Source organism: Oncorhynchus kisutch, linkage group LG5 (assembly GCF_002021735.2).
Source record: "Oncorhynchus kisutch isolate 150728-3 linkage group LG5, Okis_V2, whole genome shotgun sequence".
NCBI classification, from domain to species: Eukaryota; Metazoa; Chordata; class Actinopteri; order Salmoniformes; family Salmonidae; genus Oncorhynchus; species Oncorhynchus kisutch.
In genome coordinates this window covers 36,308,799-36,327,866 of record NC_034178.2, presented here as the reverse complement: position 1 = coordinate 36,327,866, position 19,068 = coordinate 36,308,799, and the positions used below count along the sequence as shown (strand labels likewise).

At 41.4% G+C, this 19,068-nt stretch overlaps 1 protein-coding gene across 6 annotated transcripts in view; it reads right to left on the bottom strand.

The window, feature by feature from the left end:
* Positions 1-25: 25 nt before the first annotated feature.
* The window catches only part of LOC109890986 (6-phosphofructo-2-kinase/fructose-2,6-bisphosphatase 4), a 29,858-nt gene continuing 10,815 nt past the window's right edge, over positions 26-19,068 (bottom strand). For 2 of the 6 annotated variants that reach the window (XM_020483212.2, XM_020483209.2), the window contains exons 2-14: positions 17,556-17,672; positions 17,306-17,402; positions 17,040-17,103; positions 16,769-16,843; positions 9,611-9,667; positions 9,407-9,528; positions 7,778-7,985; positions 5,997-6,143; positions 5,770-5,874; positions 3,849-3,978; positions 3,671-3,733; positions 3,470-3,534; positions 26-1,638 (exon numbers count right to left, since the gene is read on the bottom strand). In XM_020483212.2, the coding sequence (XP_020338801.1) occupies positions 1,579-1,638; positions 3,470-3,534; positions 3,671-3,733; positions 3,849-3,978; positions 5,770-5,874; positions 5,997-6,143; positions 7,778-7,985; positions 9,407-9,528; positions 9,611-9,667; positions 16,769-16,843; positions 17,040-17,103; positions 17,306-17,402; positions 17,556-17,672 (1,310 nt within the window). In that variant the 3' untranslated portion in view covers positions 26-1,578. Of the gene's footprint in view, positions 1,639-1,959; positions 2,968-3,469; positions 3,535-3,670; positions 3,734-3,848; positions 3,979-5,769; positions 5,875-5,996; positions 6,144-7,777; positions 7,986-9,406; positions 9,529-9,610; positions 9,668-16,768; positions 16,844-17,039; positions 17,104-17,305; positions 17,403-17,555; positions 17,673-19,068 lie in introns of those variants that run through there. The other 4 variants (XM_020483211.2, XM_020483208.2, XM_031824991.1 and 1 more) reach the window with 3 other exon arrangements.

The window sequence follows — 19,068 nt, the reverse complement described above, 5'->3', positions numbered from 1 at the left end:
TCAATACTTTCTAAAGAGTAACAGACAGGTTTCCATTGACCCAGGTTTATTCGACAAAAGCAACGTCGCATAAAAAATATTTGTGACGTAATGGAAACGGCAGATAATGGAGACATTTTTGAAAGATCAAAAAATAAATCTGTTAGACGGGTGTACTCTTTTGTCAAACTTGTTATATTGCGACAAATGGTGGAAAGTGTTTTTGGAATCAATTATGATTGCCGAATAATTTAAGTACGCAGGGCACTTGATGTCAACACAACTATGAAGTACCACTCCACATTTAATTCTAAATGTCTACTAAATCCATTTTTCAACTATAAAAATATTTATTTGCAGGATCGTCATCCTTACTTTCAAGAAGGCTGAATTTCTATGCCTTTTGCTTTTCTGTTTGGCTGGATGCAAGTTTCACCATCCAATTTTTTCAGATCTACAGGAATGCAAGTTTCTAACCCTAACCCCCACCCCCCCCCCCCTTTGGAATTCTACACTTTTTGCCATGGGGCACAGAAGAAAAAAAATACTGTTTTATAGCTCATCTCATGCTTTTGTTCACATTATGCCATGAGGCTGAGAGAAAATTTGGCAGTTAAGCAAATTTCTTGCTATTCTACACATTTTGCTATCATATTTTTTATTTAATTTTTTTACAGCACAGACCAAGGCGATATGTTGGCACATGATAATTAAGAGAATATGGCAAATATAGGTAAATTCTTGCATTCTATCAATGCTGACTTTTGCGGGCTACCGGAGACATGAAACCGATAGGTTGGAGAGCATACAGGCTGTCTCCAATTAATGGGTGTACAATTTGCCTAAATGGGTAATACAAACACTTCAACCACTATTTCTATTCAATACTAGTTTGTTTTGTTGGTGTGACATTACATCCTGCTATTTTTAAAATCGACACTAGAATAGTCAATGGACACACACTATGCAGCGGGCAATTGTCTAATCTATTTTCCAAATGTCGAAAAAAAACACACAAAAAAACTGGACAAGTTAATGGAAACAGATACTGAGGGGTTCATACTTTACAAAAATACATTTCAGTCCCTTTCTCTCCTAGACAAGTCTGTCAGCTGTACATAAAGCCTTAACACACAAACCAAACTAGTACCAAGGACTTGTGCCTCTTCCTACCATGAGATTGGAGCAGTAATAGGTCAGAGTAATTCTGTGAATGCATACCCCCAAACCCTACAATGCAAGCAGAACGGTTAATTGTATTCACATTTCTATTCTGACCTCTAACAATTGGACTGAATGTGCTGTAGACTGAGAATTATACTTATGAAAGACAGGAGTACAGGCCAATTGAGATGCCAAAAGGCTCTGGATCCTCCAGGTCACATTGCTCTGAACACAGACACCAAAAGCAGATGAGGTTGTGCTAAGAGAGGCAGAAGAAGTGGAAGACATCACCCCACAAAAAAAAAACATATCAGCTGAGTGGGTTGTTGAACAGATCACATCCAGACTGTACCACTAGGGCCACAAGTAATGACACATGTAGTGACAAATCTGGGAGACAGAAGAGGCCCAACTTCAACCCGATTGGCTTTGATTTCAGAGGTGAGCTGGGACTGTCTGCAAGGCATCTTCTGTGGTGCGATGAATGTTGACGTTCTGAAAGAGGAACATACAAGGCTGACTAACCAAATCTGTCAATGGTATTTCAAAACAAGGGAGATGTGCTGGGGATACCAATTAACCTACAGAAGGGGGGCTGTCAATTGCCCATCCCTAATCTAGGAAAAGTAAATTAGTGGAGGTGTGAGGGGGCATGTTCTGCAGTATGCTTTGTGGATGAAGAGAGTTACTGCTATGGCAATGGTTAACGTCCCAGGCAGACGGACAAGCAGTGTTCTACCAACAGGCGTCTGTACAGAGTGAGGAATAGGCATTCATTCAGAGGAAATTATTTCCAATCCAGCCTTTGCATACGAATAAGGTTGAAGAACAAATGTTATTTATTTGCGTAGCACAGTGGTTTATCAAGACATTTGTAGAACAAAAACATGAGATTTGATGCATCGATACATAAAATACAGCAGGACTGGTCAAGTAGATTTTATTAGCAGTCAGTAAACAGTGATGTGGAAATTACTCCCGGTCATATTCCATATGGAGCAGACCTTCACATTTTTATTAAAAAATATATGTTTCTCTGGGCCTTCTTCATACATGATTATAAACAAACATTTAATCTTACGTGATCAAATAAAAAATATATAATAAACTGAATTTTTTTTTAATTATTAAATTAGTACTAAAAGAGTTTAAGACTCAGAGTCCAGGTGCAAAACACTACCTCAAATCAAGTAGACATTTGTGCAACGCAATGAACATTGACAGACACACATTCAACTTTTAAATTAATTAAGACATCGATTCACATCAACAGTCACACATGACTGACAAATATTCCAAATACTGAGCTTCCTGAATAGGTATTTTATTAGGATCCCTTCCATGAGACTAAATGAAAAAGATTATCCTAAAATTAAAATAAACATTTGAAATGAAAATGTGCTCTGGTTTGGAAATACAACATTGATTTGCAAAACCATGTCAATTGAGAGAAAAATATAATTTCAATAAACAGACAAAAAGGACACCAGACCCTTACTTATAGTGAGGATATTCAAATGAACTGGATTCCAGTTAATCATCATTACTTTAATTGGATACTTTGACTCAATCTGAGTAGAACAATCAGAGTGCTTTTGATGTCAGGAAGTAGAGGGAATGGAGTAATTGAGAACTGCCTGATTGAAGGAGCAAATATGGAGGCAGGGCCAGCGGGAGGAGTGGAAAGAAGGGAGTGTGAGGGATAGAGCGAGTGAGGGACACTATCTCACTGGTGAGCTGGTACTGTTAGCAAAGCCTCCTCTGCCATCCGTGACACCTCTACGTTCTGTTCAGCAATGAAACAAAAAGATTGCGGTCAAACATCTGGGGAACAAAATGGATAGAAGGGAGGATGTGATAAAGCTGCACAGTACATTATTTAATTACCCAAGTTGATTCTCATAGTTACTCCCCAAATTCTCCTCTACGTATACAATAAAGAAATGGCATGAGCATGATTCCTAATGACAGATTTCACCTGATGACATATCATGAATCATAGCGTTCTATCCCACAATCCTCTTACAAGTATATTCAGGTAGAGGGTGTGAAAAGGCGATGGACAAAGGTCACTACATGAGTCACTATCACCATCTTTACACACACACACATCTACAATAAAGAATCCACTCTAACCCCTACTATTAAACGCTCTTCTGATTGTGAAGCCATGGCAACCGGGACTGTTGAAAAGCACTACAGCTGCATTCAAATGCTCCTCAACAACAGGTTGCTGAGTTGAGAGTTAGCCGTCAAGCATAGCACATATTCCAACTTATCCATCAAATTAATGTATGCATGTATGCATGTATGTAGATATACCAACCTCTGGGCGTTCTCTGTGAGTGTTCACTGCATCCACATTTAGGTAGATGGACTCCACCTTACAGCCTGAAGACAGAGCACAGAAAGGTGCATTTTTGCATTATAAACCACTAAATCCAATACTAAAATATTTATGCTATCTTGCAATTGATATTAACACAGATGCAGACAGGACTGGGTAGCAGTGGAAGGCCAGTCTTACCATAAGCAACTGGTGTGAGCTTCAGCACGGTGTGCAGTGGGCACTTCAGGTAGGGCAGCTCCTCTGAGAAACAACACACACAGACGACTAAGAAATCTAATATAAAAGAGATCTACAAAGTGCGAAAAGAAACACCTTCCGTCCATCACTGTTATCCAGGAAAGACAACCAGACTGACCTGCTGTCTTATCAAGGAAGTAGGCCAGCAGGCAGCGCATGACAGCCTGATGACAGATGACCAGGACATGCTCCTGCCTCTCCAGCTCCATGATGACCGGCTCTAACCTCTGCACCAGGTCCTCATAGGACTAAGGGGACAGGGTAACTGTCAGATACACCGATAAACAAAACAAGATACTAACCTCACCCAAAAGGGCAGGGTCACAATAGGGTCTCACACACAAAAACTTCATGGTAAAAATAAATTAAAAACAGAGCACAGACAAAAACTGCAACAGGAGAAATTATCTTCAGTAATGGGTCTACAGTGGGAAAAACAAGGTAGAACACTTAATTCTAATGTAACGATAAGCCATTAGTACTGTAGTAAAGGGTCTTAGACAACGATGCTCTCCCCCACTACTGAGTGGGAGAGACAGCCTCGCTGATCACCACCTCCATCTCTCTAAGTGGCAGCAATGGGATGGACTAAAAGTGAGAACACACCACTGATTGTTCATGCCAACTGAAAAACAGCCTGTACCCAGAGCCTGGAGCACAGACAGACAGGGGAGGAAGGGGGCTTTATTTACTACGGCTCATTAGCAAGGTGTACATGGCCATTAGCCACCTGGATGTGGTTTAATGTCACAGTGCCAAATTAAACTACATTTGGACCACATGAGCAAAACATTCACTTAGTTTCTCATCTATTTTGATGCAAATTGTCATTGTGAAGAACTACAGTGGAGCAGAAGCAAGTTCTCACACACATCTCTTGGCACACATAAAAGTATCCAGGTTGGTAGAGCCCTTTCATAATAAATACAGTTGAAGTCAGAAGTTTACAAACACTTAGGTTGGAGTCAAAGCTTGTTTTTCAACCACTCCACAAAATTCTTGTTAACAAACTATGGTTTTGGCAAGTCGATTAGGACATCTACTTTGTGCATGACACAAGTAATTTTCCCAGCAATTGTTTACAGACAGATTATTTCACTTATAATTCATAGTATCACAATTCCAGTGGGTTAGAAGTTTACATACACTAAGTTGACTGCCTTTAAACAGCTTGGAAAATTCCAGAAAATGATGTCATGGCTTGAGAAGCTTCTGATAGGCTAACTGACATCATTTGAGTTATTTGGTGGTGTACCTGTGGATGTATTTCAAGGCCTACCTTCAAACTCAGTGCCTCTTTGCATGATGGAAAAATCTAAAGAAACCTCCACAAGTCTGGTTCATCCTTGGGAGCAATTTCCAAACGCCTGAAGGTACCACATTCATCTATACAAACAATAGTACGCAAGTATAAACACCATGGGACCACGCAGCCGTCATACCGCTCAGGAAGGAGATGCATTCTGTCAGGAAGTTAAAGCTTGGTCACAAATGGTCTTCCAAATGGACAATAACCCCAAGCATACTTCCAAAGTTGTGGCAAAATGGCTTAAGGACAACAAAGTCAAGGTATTGGAGTGGCCATATCAAAGCTCTGACCTCAATCCTATAGAACATTTGTGGGCAGAACTGAAAAAAAACGTGTCCGAGCAAGGAGGCCTACAAACCCGACTCTGTTACACCAGCTCTGTCAGGAGGAATGGGCCGAAATTCACCCAACTTATTGTGGGAAGCTTGTGGGAGGCTACCCAAAAGGTTTGACCCAAGTTAAACAATTTAAAAGGCAATGCTACCAAATTGAGTGTATGTAAACTTCTGACCCACTGGGAATGAGATGAAATAAATCACTCTACTATTATTCTGACATTTCACATTCTTAAAATAAAGTGGTGATCCTAACTGACCTAAGACTGGGAATTTTTACTAGGATTAAATGTCAGGAATTGAGGAAAACTGAGTTTAAATGTATTTGGCTAAGGTGCATGTAAACTTCCAATATGATTAAATGAGGCATTAGAGAATGCTCTCCTCACACTCACCTCTCCCTTGGGGTAACGGTAGCGGTATTTGTCCTGGTCCCTCATTGCAAACTCCAGAGGGTAGTGCTGCTGGATCTCCTCATACATCATCTCCTCACACACACCCTGAGGATAGCACAGAACACACCACTTCAGATATACAAACTGTATGGGGTGTGTTTGAGGATCACCAACATACAGTCACACAGGTGGCATTGCTGAGCCGAGTAGGCGATTCGAGTTCTCACCGCGTCTATCTCGTTGAGAGCCTTCCACTGCTCGTAGGGTACAGACACAGCCTCAGCTGTCTGGATGGTCCTCTTCATCTGGCTGGTCCACACCTTCAGATCACTGATCTCCTGAGACTGGATGAACTGTTGCAGATACTTGGCAAACTGCCCAGGGAACAATCAACACAAAAGAGAGAAAAGAAAACATCCTCAAAATATGGAAACCTAGGGGCCTCCCAGGTGGCGCAGTGGTTAAGGGCGCTCGCCATCAGAGACTGATGTTTGCGCCCAGGCTCTGTCGTAAACCGGCTGCGACTGAGAGGTCCGTGGGACAACACACAATTGGCCTGGCGTCGTCCAGGTTAGGGAGGGTTTGGCTGGTAGGGATATCCTCGTCTCATCGCGCACCAGCGACTCCTGTTGCGGGCCGGGCGCAGTGCACGCTAGCCAATGTTTCCAGGTGCACGGTGTTTCCTCCGACACATTGGTGCGGCTGGCTTCCGGGTTGGATGCACGCTGTGTTAACTTCTTCGATATAGGGGGCGCTCTTAATTTTTGGATAAAAAAAACGTTCGTTTTAAACAAGATATTTTGTCACGAAAAGATGCTCGACTATGCATATAATTGACAGCTTTGGAAAGAAAACACTGACGTTTCCAAAACTGCAAAGATATTATCTGTGAGTGCCACAGAACTGATGCTACAAGCAAAACCAAGATGAAATTTCAAACAGGAAATGCCCCAGATTTTGAAGGCGCTGTGTTCCAATGTCTCCTTATATGGCTGTGAATGCGCCAGGAATGAGCTTACACTTTCTGTCGTTTCCCCAAGGTGTCTGCAGCATTGTGACGTATTTGTAGGCATATCATTGGAAGATTGACCATAAGGAGACTACATTTACCAGGTGCTCGCTTGGTGTCCTCCGTCAAAATTATTGCGTAATCTCCAGCTGCGTGCATTTTTCCATTTGCTTCAGAGGAGAAACCAAACTGCCACGAATGATTTATCATCGAATAGATATGTGAAAAACACCTTGAGGATTGATTCTAAACAACGTTTGTTTGTCGATATTATGGAGTTAATTTGGAAAAAAGTTAGGCGTTGTAATGACTGAATTTCAGGGTTTTTTCTTGGCCAAACGTGATGAACAAAACAGAGCGATTTCTCCTACACAAATAATATTTTTGGAAAAACTGAACATTTGCTATCTAACTGAGAGTCTCCTCATTGAAAACATCTGAAGTTCTTCAGAGGTAAATGATTTTATTTGAATGCTTTTCTTGTTTTTGTGAAAATGTTGCCTGCTGAATGCTAGGCTTAATGCTATGCTAGCTATCAATACTCTTACACAAATGCTTGTGTAGCTATGGTTGAAAAGCATATTTTGAAAATCTGAGATGACAGTGTTGTTAACAAAAGGCTAAGCTTGTGAGTGAATATATTTATTTCATTTGCGATTTTCATGAATAGTTAACGTTGCGTTATGGTAATGAGCTTGAGGCTATGATTACGCTCCCGGATACAGGATTGCTCGACGCAAGTTAAGAAGCAGTGCGGCTTGGTTGGGTATCGGATGACTTTCAACCTTTGTTGAAAGAGCCCGTACGGGAGTTGTAGCGATGAGACAAGATAGTAGCTACTAACAATTGGATACCACGAAAATTGGGGAGAAAAAAGGGGTACAATTTTTACAAAATTAAATGCAATCTATTCCAAAATATGGAAACCTATTCAATATTGAAGAAACAAAAAGTAGAACTCGTAAGGTAGAGATGGAATCTAAGGATAGTTAGCCGTACCTCCTTGCCCCTGGGTGAGAGCCCAGAGTCTCCTCCAATGCAGCCCTTGACGTTGAGGTCACTCTCTCCATGGCGACACAGGTAGATGGAGCGTGGCGTGATGTGGATGTTCATGAGGTAGTAGACAATCCTGCTCTGGATGTGGTCCTGGACCTGGTTCACCAGGTACCTCCGGCCCACATCCATGATCTTAATGTAGGACAGATGCCTGGGAGATACATGTCAGAGAGCTTTAGGAATCCCTTACTTTATAAAAGAGAGAAACCTCGTAGATACAACATGCATTGAAACCAGCTTTAAAATGATTCCGGGTTTAAAAGGACAAGCAACATGTCATTGACTGTTGTAAATGGGACATTTGATAAATTACTATTTGAGTTACTGTGGATATGGACTGATATGTAATAAACATGATTGTACGTGGGAAGGGACACAGGAGTTAACCATGTATGTTTAAGTAACATATTTACTTAAAGCTGCAATATGTAAATTCTTGGGCGACTTGACCAAATTGACAGATCTATAGCTCATATTTCTTTCAGATTATGAGAAAGTCTAAGAAGCAGATAGACTCAAAAAAGAAACTTAATTAAGAACTGGAAGCATAGAAATGGCGCACATGGAATCTAACTTTCTGTTTGACACCAGCTTCAAACATATGAAAATAAAATATATTTGGTTCTAGAAAATATAGTTCACAGCAGTTTAGATGCTACAATGACTACACTTTGCTTGCTTATTTGTCACAAACTGAAATTAGGCAACCTATTATAATTTTTGCAACCAGGAAATGACAGAGCGATCTTTAAGTATACTGAATAAAAATATAAAATGCAACATGTAAAGTGTTGGTCACATTTTTCATGAGCTGAAATAAAATTTCCCAGAAATGTTTCATATGCACAAAAATCTCAAATTTGGTGCACAAATTTGTTTGAAATCCATGAGCATTTCTTCCTTGGAAAGATAATCCATCCACCTGACCAGTGTGGTTTATCAAGAATCTATTTGTCTGCAATAAAGCTCTTTTGTGGAAAAATGATTAGTTGGGCCTGACTCCAATGAGTGGGCCTATGCCTTTCCAGGCCCACCCATGCCTGCACCCCTGCCCAGTCATGAGCAATTCATAGATTAGGGCCCAATTTATTTATTTCAATTGACTGATTTCCTTCTATGAACTGTAACTCAGTCAAATATTTATATTTTTGTTCAATATAGTTCTGTTGTAATGAAGTACTGATGTTCTTACTTTTGACCCGTTTAACTGCCAGCATAAAATGTCTGCCAGTCTTGAAGACTGAATTTGAGGACACAGTCATAATGTATCTATGACAGTGTGTGATTCTGTCACAGTTTATGTTCTGACTTCCTACAAGCCTCTTGGGTTGGTGTTCACACAACATTCGGTGCTGTGTGACTAATATACAAGGGCCCATTAGACATTTTCTTTGCTTCTGCTCTGGTGGTGTTCTCGCAGAATTCTTGTAATAAACCAGATTCATTTTGATGGGATTTAACAACTGCGCTCCTTTTTGTTCACCTGTAAATTCCCGTTACAACTGTAAAAACAACCACTTGCTAAACAAATAGGAGAGAACTCTTTGTTCCTCAGTGAGATAAGTTGCTCACCTGTCCAGAACCTCATCCAGGGTCTCATAGGAGTTCTCATAACACTTGATCCTCTTCTTGAAGTCCTCCATAGCATCCTCTGTGTTGCAGTTGGTGTAGTCAGGGCTGGCCAGCTTCACTTGCTGAACAGAGAAAGAGAGGCGAGATAAGACTCATTGGTTCTCTCCAAAGAGTTACCTACAGGAACTGTGGAAGAGCACTCACCACAATGTTCTCTGCAATGACTTCAGGGTCTTCACAAACAGACTCTACAAAGAACACCTAGGAGAAAAGGGAAGACCGTAAACCCCCAGGATAGACAAGACATCAAGTTCCCAGTTGTCATCTATATTTTTTGCAGCTGTCTATTTGCTGCCACAAACCAATGCTGGCAGTAAGACCACACCCAACAAGCTGTACAAGGCCAAATAAAGAAAATGCACATCTAGAGGCAGTGCACCTAGTGGCCAGTGATTTGATGCAGGGAAACTCTAGATCACCTTTACTCCATGCATACAAAGCTCTCCATCCAGTTGAAAAATCTGACCATAATTATATCCTGCTGATTCGGGTTTACAAGCAAAAACTCAAACTGGGATTACCAGAAGTGGTCAGATAAAGCAGATCCTAAGCTACAGGACAGTTTTGCTAGCACAGACTGGAAAATGTTCCGGGATTCATCAGATATCATTTAAGTTCACCCAGAAGCGGTGCTCCTAGTGGCCGGGGACTTTAATGCAGGCAACCTTAAATCAGTTTTACCAGATTTCTACCAGCATGTCAACCAGAGTAAAGAAAAAAAAAACATTCTAGACCACACAGGGATGCATACAAAACTCTCCCCCGCCCTCCATTTGGCAAATCTGACCATAATTATATCCTCCTGATTCCTGCTTACAAGCAAAAACTAAAGCAGGAAATACCAGTGACTCGCTCAATACGGAAGTGGTCAGATGAAGGAAGCTACACTACAGGACTATTTTGATAGCACAGACTGGAATATGTTCCGGGATTCATCCAATGGCATTGAGGAGTACACCACTTCAGTCATCAGCTTCATCAATAAAATGTGGGGACGACGTTGTCGATGCACGTACATATTCCAACCAGAAGCAATGGATTACAGACAACATCTGCATCGAGCTAAAGGCTAGAGCTGCTACATTCAAGGAGCGAAAGACTAACCCAGAAGCTTATAAGAAATCATCCTATGCCCTCAGACGAATCATCAAAACAAGCAAAGCGTCAATACAGGAATAAGATTGAATCCTACTACACCGGCTCTGACGCTCGTCAGATGTGGCAGGGCTTAAACTATTACGGGCTACAAAGTGAAACCCAGACGCAAGCCTACCAGATGAGCTAAATGCATTTTATGCTCGCTTTAAGGCAAGCAACACTGAAGCATTTACGAGAGCAGCTGTTCTAGATAACTGTGTGATAACCCTCTCGGTAGCCGATGTGAACAATACCTTTAAAACAGGTCAACATTCAAAGTCGCTGGGCCAGACGGTTTACCAGGACGTGTATGCAAAGCATGCGGTGTCAATACAGAACAAATCCTACTACGCTGGCTTGGAGGCTCGTCAAAACCCAGCCGCAAGCTGCCAAGTGATGCAAGACTACCAGACGAGCTAAGTTCCTTCTATTCTCACATCGAGGCAAGCAACACTGAACCACGCATGAGAGCACCAGCTGTTTCAGACGGTGATCTTGCTCTCCATAGCCGATGAGAGTAAGAGCTTTAAACAGGTTAACATACACAAGGCTGCGGGGCCAGACAGATTACCAGGACGCTTACTCAGCGCATGCACTGACTAGCTGGCAAGTGTTTTCACTGACATTTTCAACCTCTCCCTGACCCAGTCTGTAATACCTACATGTTTCAAGCAGACCACCATAGTCCCTGTGCCCAACAACACTAAGGTAACCCGTCTAAATGACTATCGCCCCGTAGCACTCACATCTGTAGCAATGAAATGCTTTGAAAGGCTGGTCATGGCTCACAGCAACAACATCCCAGACACCCTGGACCCACTCCAATTTGCATACCGCCCCAATAGATCCACAGATGACGCACTCTATTGCACTCCACACTGCCCTCTCCCACCTGGACAAGAGGAACACCTACATGTGAAATCCTTAATACTGTTCATTGACTACAGCTCAGCATTCAACACCATAGTGCCCTTCAAACTCATTACTAAGCTTAGGATCCTGGGACTGAACACCTCCCTCTGCAACTGGATCGTGGATTTCCTGACGGGCCACCCCCAGGTGGTGAGAGTAGGCACCACCACATCCACCACGCTGACCCTCAACACAGAGGCCACTCAGGTGTGCGTGCTCCTGTATTCCCTATTCACCCACAACTGCGTGTGTATATAGCCGCGCAAGACTCCAACACTAAGTTGGCTGACAACACAACGGTGGTTTGCCTGATCACAGACAATGAAACAGCCTATAGGGAGAAGGTCAGTGACCTGGCAGTGTTGCTCCAGGACAACAACCTCTCCCTCAATGTCAGCAAGACAAAGGAGCTGATCAGGGACTACAGGTAACTGAGGGCCGAGTACGCCCCCATCGGCGGGGCTGTAGTGGGGTGGGTCGATCCTTGGTGTCCACATCACTATGGAATTGTCATGGTCCACACAGTCATGAAGAAGGCACAACAATGCCTCTTCCCTCTCAGCAGGTTGAAAAGATTTGGCATGGGCCCTCAGATCCTCAAAAGTATTCTACAGCTGCACCATTGAGAGCATCTTGACTGTCTGCATCACTGCTTGGTATGGCAACTGATTGTCACCCAACCCCAAAGCGATACAGGGGGGGTAGTGCATATGGCCCAGTACATTACTGGGGCTGAGCTCCCTGCCATCCAGGCCTTCTATACCAGGTGGTGTCAGAAGGCAGCCCTAAAAATAGCCAAAAACTCCAGCCCTCCAAGTCAGACTGCTCGCTCTGCTACTGCACAGCAAGCAGTACGTCTGGAACCAACAGGACCCTGAACAGCTTTTACCTCGACGCCATAACACTGCTAAATAGTGAGTTAAGTAGTTAACCAATAGCAAACTCTTGACTCATCACATACGCTGCTGCTACATTTTATCTACCCTCTTGCCTAGTCACTTTATCCCTACCTATATGTACATATCTACCTCGTGCCCCTTCACATCGACTCAGTACTGGTACCATGTGTATATAGCCAAGTTATCTTTACTCATTGTGTAGTTATTCCTCTTTTCTCTCTGCATTGTCAAGGAAAGGGCCTGTAAATAAACAATTCCCTGTTAATCTACACCTGTTTACAAAGCATGTTACAAATAAAATGTTATTTGACGTTGACGGGTGGGGTGTTCAACAAAACCTATGCATACGCAAGCACAAGTCTAAAAACAAAAACAGGGTTGGTTCACACTATTGACAACAGTGACCGACTGGTTCAATCTTATGTAGAAACATTTACTAAATGGATAAAAGTAGAGACTCAGATATACAAATTTATCATACACTATAGTTGAGGAACAAAGGGAAAGTAATTATGCTTTGAAAGCTGATAAACCTAACCCCATTTTTGAGAAAAGGGCCCTTGAACGTTTTGGTACACCTACTTGGGAGCTCTTCTTTGTCTACACCCATTCACCATTGTTCACACCCTCTTAAGCCCCCACACATCTCTTTAAGGATTCACATGGGAGGCCATGTGCTAAACAGAGCACGGTAGTGTACTAAACAACCAAAGATTAAGACTTAAGGCTGGTTAATGCTACGTCTATCGACATGTCTGTAGACAGTTGTCGCAGGGACATCATGAACATTGTCGTTATGAAAAAGTATGAACACAAAAAACGACAGGCTGCATGACATTAGCAGCCTGGTGGTCCAAACTAGCATAACTGGTATATTTTAAAACACGTCAATCTAGCAAACCAGGCAACTAAAAGCAACTTCCTAACCAATGTTTTTGTTAGTTTCTAGCTTGTTAGCTATCCAGTTCAAGTTCTTAACTTTAGCTAATTTGTATCACAACAAAATTCTTATTTACAAGTTAATGGCGAGCTAATTGCAGAAAATAGCTTACAGTTGTGAGTGACAAAATTAAAAGCAGGGCATTCTACCATAGTGTCCAAGCTCTAAAATGCTGTCTCATTGGCCTAACGTTATATCCTAATTTGACTTTGGTGCAGATCATGTGGTTCTTCACATTACAGTCTAGTAAACACACTATATTCAATCAAATCTAAGTTTGACACATGCACAGGACACAATGTGTAAATGGCACAGTGAAATGGTTAATTGCATAGTGGAGTCATGTTTAGACACGTAGCTAGCTAAATAATGAACCAGAATCCCAACTCATAATGTTACTACCCTGCATGAATCTGCAGGTAGCTAAAGCTAACCAACTAGCTAGGTTAAATGTTAGCCATCTAACTAACATTAGGCTATAACTAGCAATGGAAAACAGCTCCGAGATATGATTATTCATACACGTAACATTAGCTAGCGAGCCAGCCAGCTAACGTTAGCTAGCTAACTAACAGTACGCTTTAAATTGGCAATAAAAACGACTTTCATAAAATTAGAAACCTATAATATCTGAAAATGTAGCTGGCCAGACTCACTTACCCGTATACATGTATGCTTCTCCCTCTACCATGGTTACCCTTATTTTGAAGATGTATAAAACACCTGTCTCTGATTACAATTACAACAGCCTTCTGTGTGTTCTTTGACTCCCTCCGCATGAATTGCAATCAAACGCCAGAATTTCCTCCATCTCCTTAGCGATCATACTACGCTTCCACAGGCATTCCACCAATTTCAAAACTTGGTCCTCCAGAAATTGGAGCGCATTAGTAACACTTACGCAGTTCTTCGTGATATTTATATAAAGTTTTATCTGCATTACCAAGGATTACCTACACATACTAAGCAGCTCATGTTATTGATAGAAGCGTACTACATGGCAGACCAATCCGAACTCATCGCTCGGCATGTCCAGCCCATCCATTATCTCACCCAATGAAGGCTAGCGGGAAGGTTCCTGTCTGTCTTTGTGGCTAAACCAACTAAGCTCATAAATGTCACAATTTTATTCGAATTTACAGATGGCATACAAGCTTATTAAGACACATGAAAGTTCACATTCTGCAAAAAAACCACATTTGATAAAAATGAAATGCCTCTGTGAAATCGTGATGGGCGACATACGCCTAGTTTCCTGAAACGAGCTAGAGTGCCTTCAGAAAGTACTCACACACACCTTGACTTTCTCCAGATTTTGTTGTTACAAAGTGGATAAAAAAAAAGGTGCAATACACAATCACTCTGCTATTTCCTGGTTGCTAAAATTCTAAGTTTGAGTGCCTAATTTCAGTTTGTGAAAAAACAAGCAGAGTGTAGAGATTCGTTGTACCATCTAAACCCCTGAAATAAATGTTCAATTACCAAAAATATTGTATTTTTAACTTTAAAAAATGTTGATTAGGTAAGTATTCAACCCACTGAGTCAATACATGTTAGAATCATCTTTGGCAGCAATTACAGCTGTGAGTCTTTTGGGGTAAGTCTAAGAGCTTTCCACACCTGGATTGTACAACATTTGCCCATTATTCTTTAAAAAATTCTACAAGCTTTAAGGCTTGCCATATATTTTCAACCAGATGTAATTCAAAACTTTAACTCAGTCACTCAGGAACAGTCACTGTCTTCTTGGTAAGCACATCCACTGTAGATTTGGCCTTGTGTTTTAGGTTATTGTCCTGCTGAAAAGGGGAATTAATCTCCCAGTGTCTGGTGGAAAGCAGACAACCAGGTTTTTCAGCATTTTTCCTGTGCTTAGCTCTGTTCCATTTCTTTTTTTATTTTGAAAAACTCCCCAGTCCTTAATTACAAGTATACCCATAACATGATGCAGCCACCACTATGCTTGAAAATATGGAGAGTGGTAGTCAGTAATGTGTTGTATTGGCCTCAAACATTTGTATTCAGGTCAAAATATTCAGTTCTTGCCACATTTTTTGCAGTATTAGTTTTGTGACTTGTTGGTGGAAAGCTTCAAGTTCCTTGGAGTACACGTCACAAACTGAACTGGACCACCCACAGACAGTGTGGTGAAGGCGCAAGAGCCTCTTCAACCTCAGGAGGCTGAATAAATTTGGCTTATACAGATGCACAATTGAGAGCATCCTGTCGGGCTGTACCACCGCCTGGTACGGCAACTGCACCGCCCACAACCACAAGGCTCTCCAGAGGGTGGTGCGATCTGCCCAACGCATTACCGGGGGCAAACTACCCACCCTCCAGGACACCTACAGTACCCGATGTCACAGAAAGGCCAAAAAGATCAACCACCTGAGCCACTGCCTGTTCACCCCGCTATCATCCAGAAGAAGTCAGTACAGATGCATCAAAGCTGGGATCAAGAGATTGAAAAACAGCTTCTATCTAAAGGCCATCAGACTGTTAAACAGCCATCACTAGCACATTTGAGGCTTCTGCCTATAGACAGAATATAAATCACTGGCTACATTAAGAAATGGAACACTAGTCACTTTACTAATGTTTACATATCTTGCATTACTCATCTCATACACTGTACTCTATACTATTCTACTGTATCTTAGTCCATGCCGCTCTGACATCGCTCGTCCATATATGTATATATTCTTAATTCCATTCCTTAGGTTTGTGTGTATGTGTGTGAAATTGTTAGATATTACTGCGCTGTCGGCGCTAGAAGCCCAGCATTTCGCTACACCCGCAATAGCATCTGCTAAACACCTATGTGACCAATAAAATTTTATTTGCAAACAGGATGCATGTTTTGGAATATTTTTTATTCTGTACAGGCTTCCTTCTTTTCACGGTTTTATTTATGTTAGTATTGTGGACTAACTACAATGTTGTTGATCCATCCTGAATTTTCACCCATCACAGCCATTAAACTCCAACTATATTAAAGTCACCATTGGCCTCATGTTGAAATTCAATAAAAAAAAATATTCAGGCACAACATTTGAAAAAAGTCAAGGTGTGAATACTTTCCAAAACCCTACATTTCATCTGCAAATGTCTTTTAGAAATATGGATACATTTGCAGAATAAGCATTTGTTCCCTTTCAAATACATTGTTACAGTTGTTGATTATCCTAGCCATGTTAGCATAGGCGTGACAAGAGTCAAAACAAGAGATGGCATCAAGAACAAAATACAACTAGCTGAAACAAGCCATCTAGGATTCACCACACAGCAGCTTCTTGTCATTGTTGCTAACCATCTGACCGATCAGGATGAAAACAATCTTTTACTTACGCCCACATTTTTGTTGTGACATTGTCAACCCACAAGCATGATCACTACCAATGACACCAACATTACCTTGAAGCCATTCTGCTCAGCAAACGCAGTGATTGTCTCTCTCCTCTCTCTAGTGGTGTTAGTCGCATCAAACACCTGGAGAAATAACAGAACACACACCATCAGTCGCAGTTCAGACTGAGAACCTGCACTGTAATCCATATTCAAATACACAGTGCGATATCAAAGTACTTCATGACGGGATATCCCATCCCAATGTTAATGTGCACATAATCTGGCTACATTAGAGTTTTAAATGTGATCTTTTTCTTCAAAGAGGGATTGTACACACAGCAACTTGGCCTCCATCAGCAAGGTACTGTCTGACATCATTCAGTGCTGTTGACGCACACTGCCTGCAAAGAAGAGTGGGGAAACTGAGTCAGAGGCAGCAGTGACAAGAGCCACTAATGGGTTAGCAAAGACAACTCACAGACGCTGGTTAAAAACAGGTACATAACAATATGATATTGTTAAGCAATTTGGGGCATTCAAGGACAAGAGGATCTGATCAGTGTTTCCACAGCGGAGGAGCAAAGCACTGGAAATGTTTCTTACTGTCTGATTTTCAGGCCCTCCTCATTGTCTGGACGGAAGAACTCAAAGGACTTGTAGATCTTCAGACACTCCCGCCGGTACTGCCCAACATTGAATTCTAAATGGGGGAAAGAAAGAGATAGTTGCATGCTTTACTTTTCTAGATACTATTGACTGTTCAGCGGCATTCTTACATGTCAGTGTGTGTGTGTGTGTGTGTGGATTGGATTACGGAAATGGAATTTCAGGTATAGGGGCTGAAAGTTGGTACCTTTGGTTGGCACCCCGATCCAGTTGAGATAGCGGGTGAGCTTCTTGGAGATGTAGGTCTTTCCTCTGGCCGGGAGGCCCACCGTCACTATCAGGGTGGGACAGTTGGTCATACATACTGCACATGGAAGAGAGGAGACGGGGGAGAATAGAATGATTCTACAGGTTATTATAATTATTCTACTTGGACAGAGACTGCCACTGAAGCATAAGCATGAACAAACAGTGCAGGCTGTGGCAGGGAAGGGCTTGGATTACTTTTTCCTAAATGCTTTTAGGACCATTTGGGCAATTACCTGGGCAATTCCACTGTGACACTAGGCAGGTGTCCAATGAACAAGCTTTATTCTACAAAAGCAATGTCGCAAAATAAAATCTTAGTGACACATTTAACTGAAATGACAGATATTGGAAACATTTTCTAAAGATCCACATTTTTATTCAACTGACAGTTGGATTTATCTTTGTGACAAATGTTGCCGAAATTGTTTTTCGAATAAATTATGAGGTACACGGGCACGTGATGTCATCATATAGCCGAACTATAAAGCTCTATACCACTTATTTTTTTTCCCAACTAAATTTTTTTTATTTGCAAGACAAGGATTGTCTTGACTTTCAAGAATGCCTGAATTGTTTCGCCTTGCTTTTCTGTTTGGCTGGATGCAAAGGTTTCACCACCCCCCATTATTTCATATCTACAGGCGTGCAAGTCTCACCATGGCACAGATTGTTGCGATATGTTGGCATATGAGAATTATTAGGATATGGCAAATAGTAAATTATTGCATTCTATCAATGCTGGCTTTTATGGGCTACCTGAGACATGAAACAGATAGCTAGGAGGGCATACAGACTCTCGCCAATTTATTTAGGAGCAATTTTCCTAAATGGTTAATGGAAACACTTCAACCACTTCATTTTTATTCAACACTAGGTTTTAATGAAAGTTGTATTTTACTTGCTGTTTTTATTGACAGTGTAATGGAAAAGCATAGCTGGCAATTGTCACATTTATTTTCTATGTGACCTTTCTATATAGACTCAAATCACTTGACAAGTTAATGGAAACATAGCTAGTGTCCTGCAAGTGAACTAGTCTGATTAAAATCAGGCCGTAAAACAATTGGCAGGCTATATACACAGCCTAAAAAAACATTTGGCAATATTGTGTACATTTTCCTTACAAGCCAGAATGTTGAATAAAATTTGAACATACTCTACCGGTTGTCTGTGCAGCTTGTCCTTCAGCTGCTCACAATGAGACAATATCCACAGGAAAGTATTGCTTACCAACTTTTTAGAGAGCTGCTAGGTACAGTATATGGTTCAGTACCAAGGTAAAGTTTTATATTAGTTTCTCTCGTCAATAGCTATTGAACCAATCATGCCATGACAAAACATCTATATTCTGAATCAGGGGGGGAAATGGAGAACAATCCACACCTCTTTGGGATTTCACATCTTCAAACAAAACAAGTGGCTGGTTCTCCATCCTCCTGATTCAGAATATA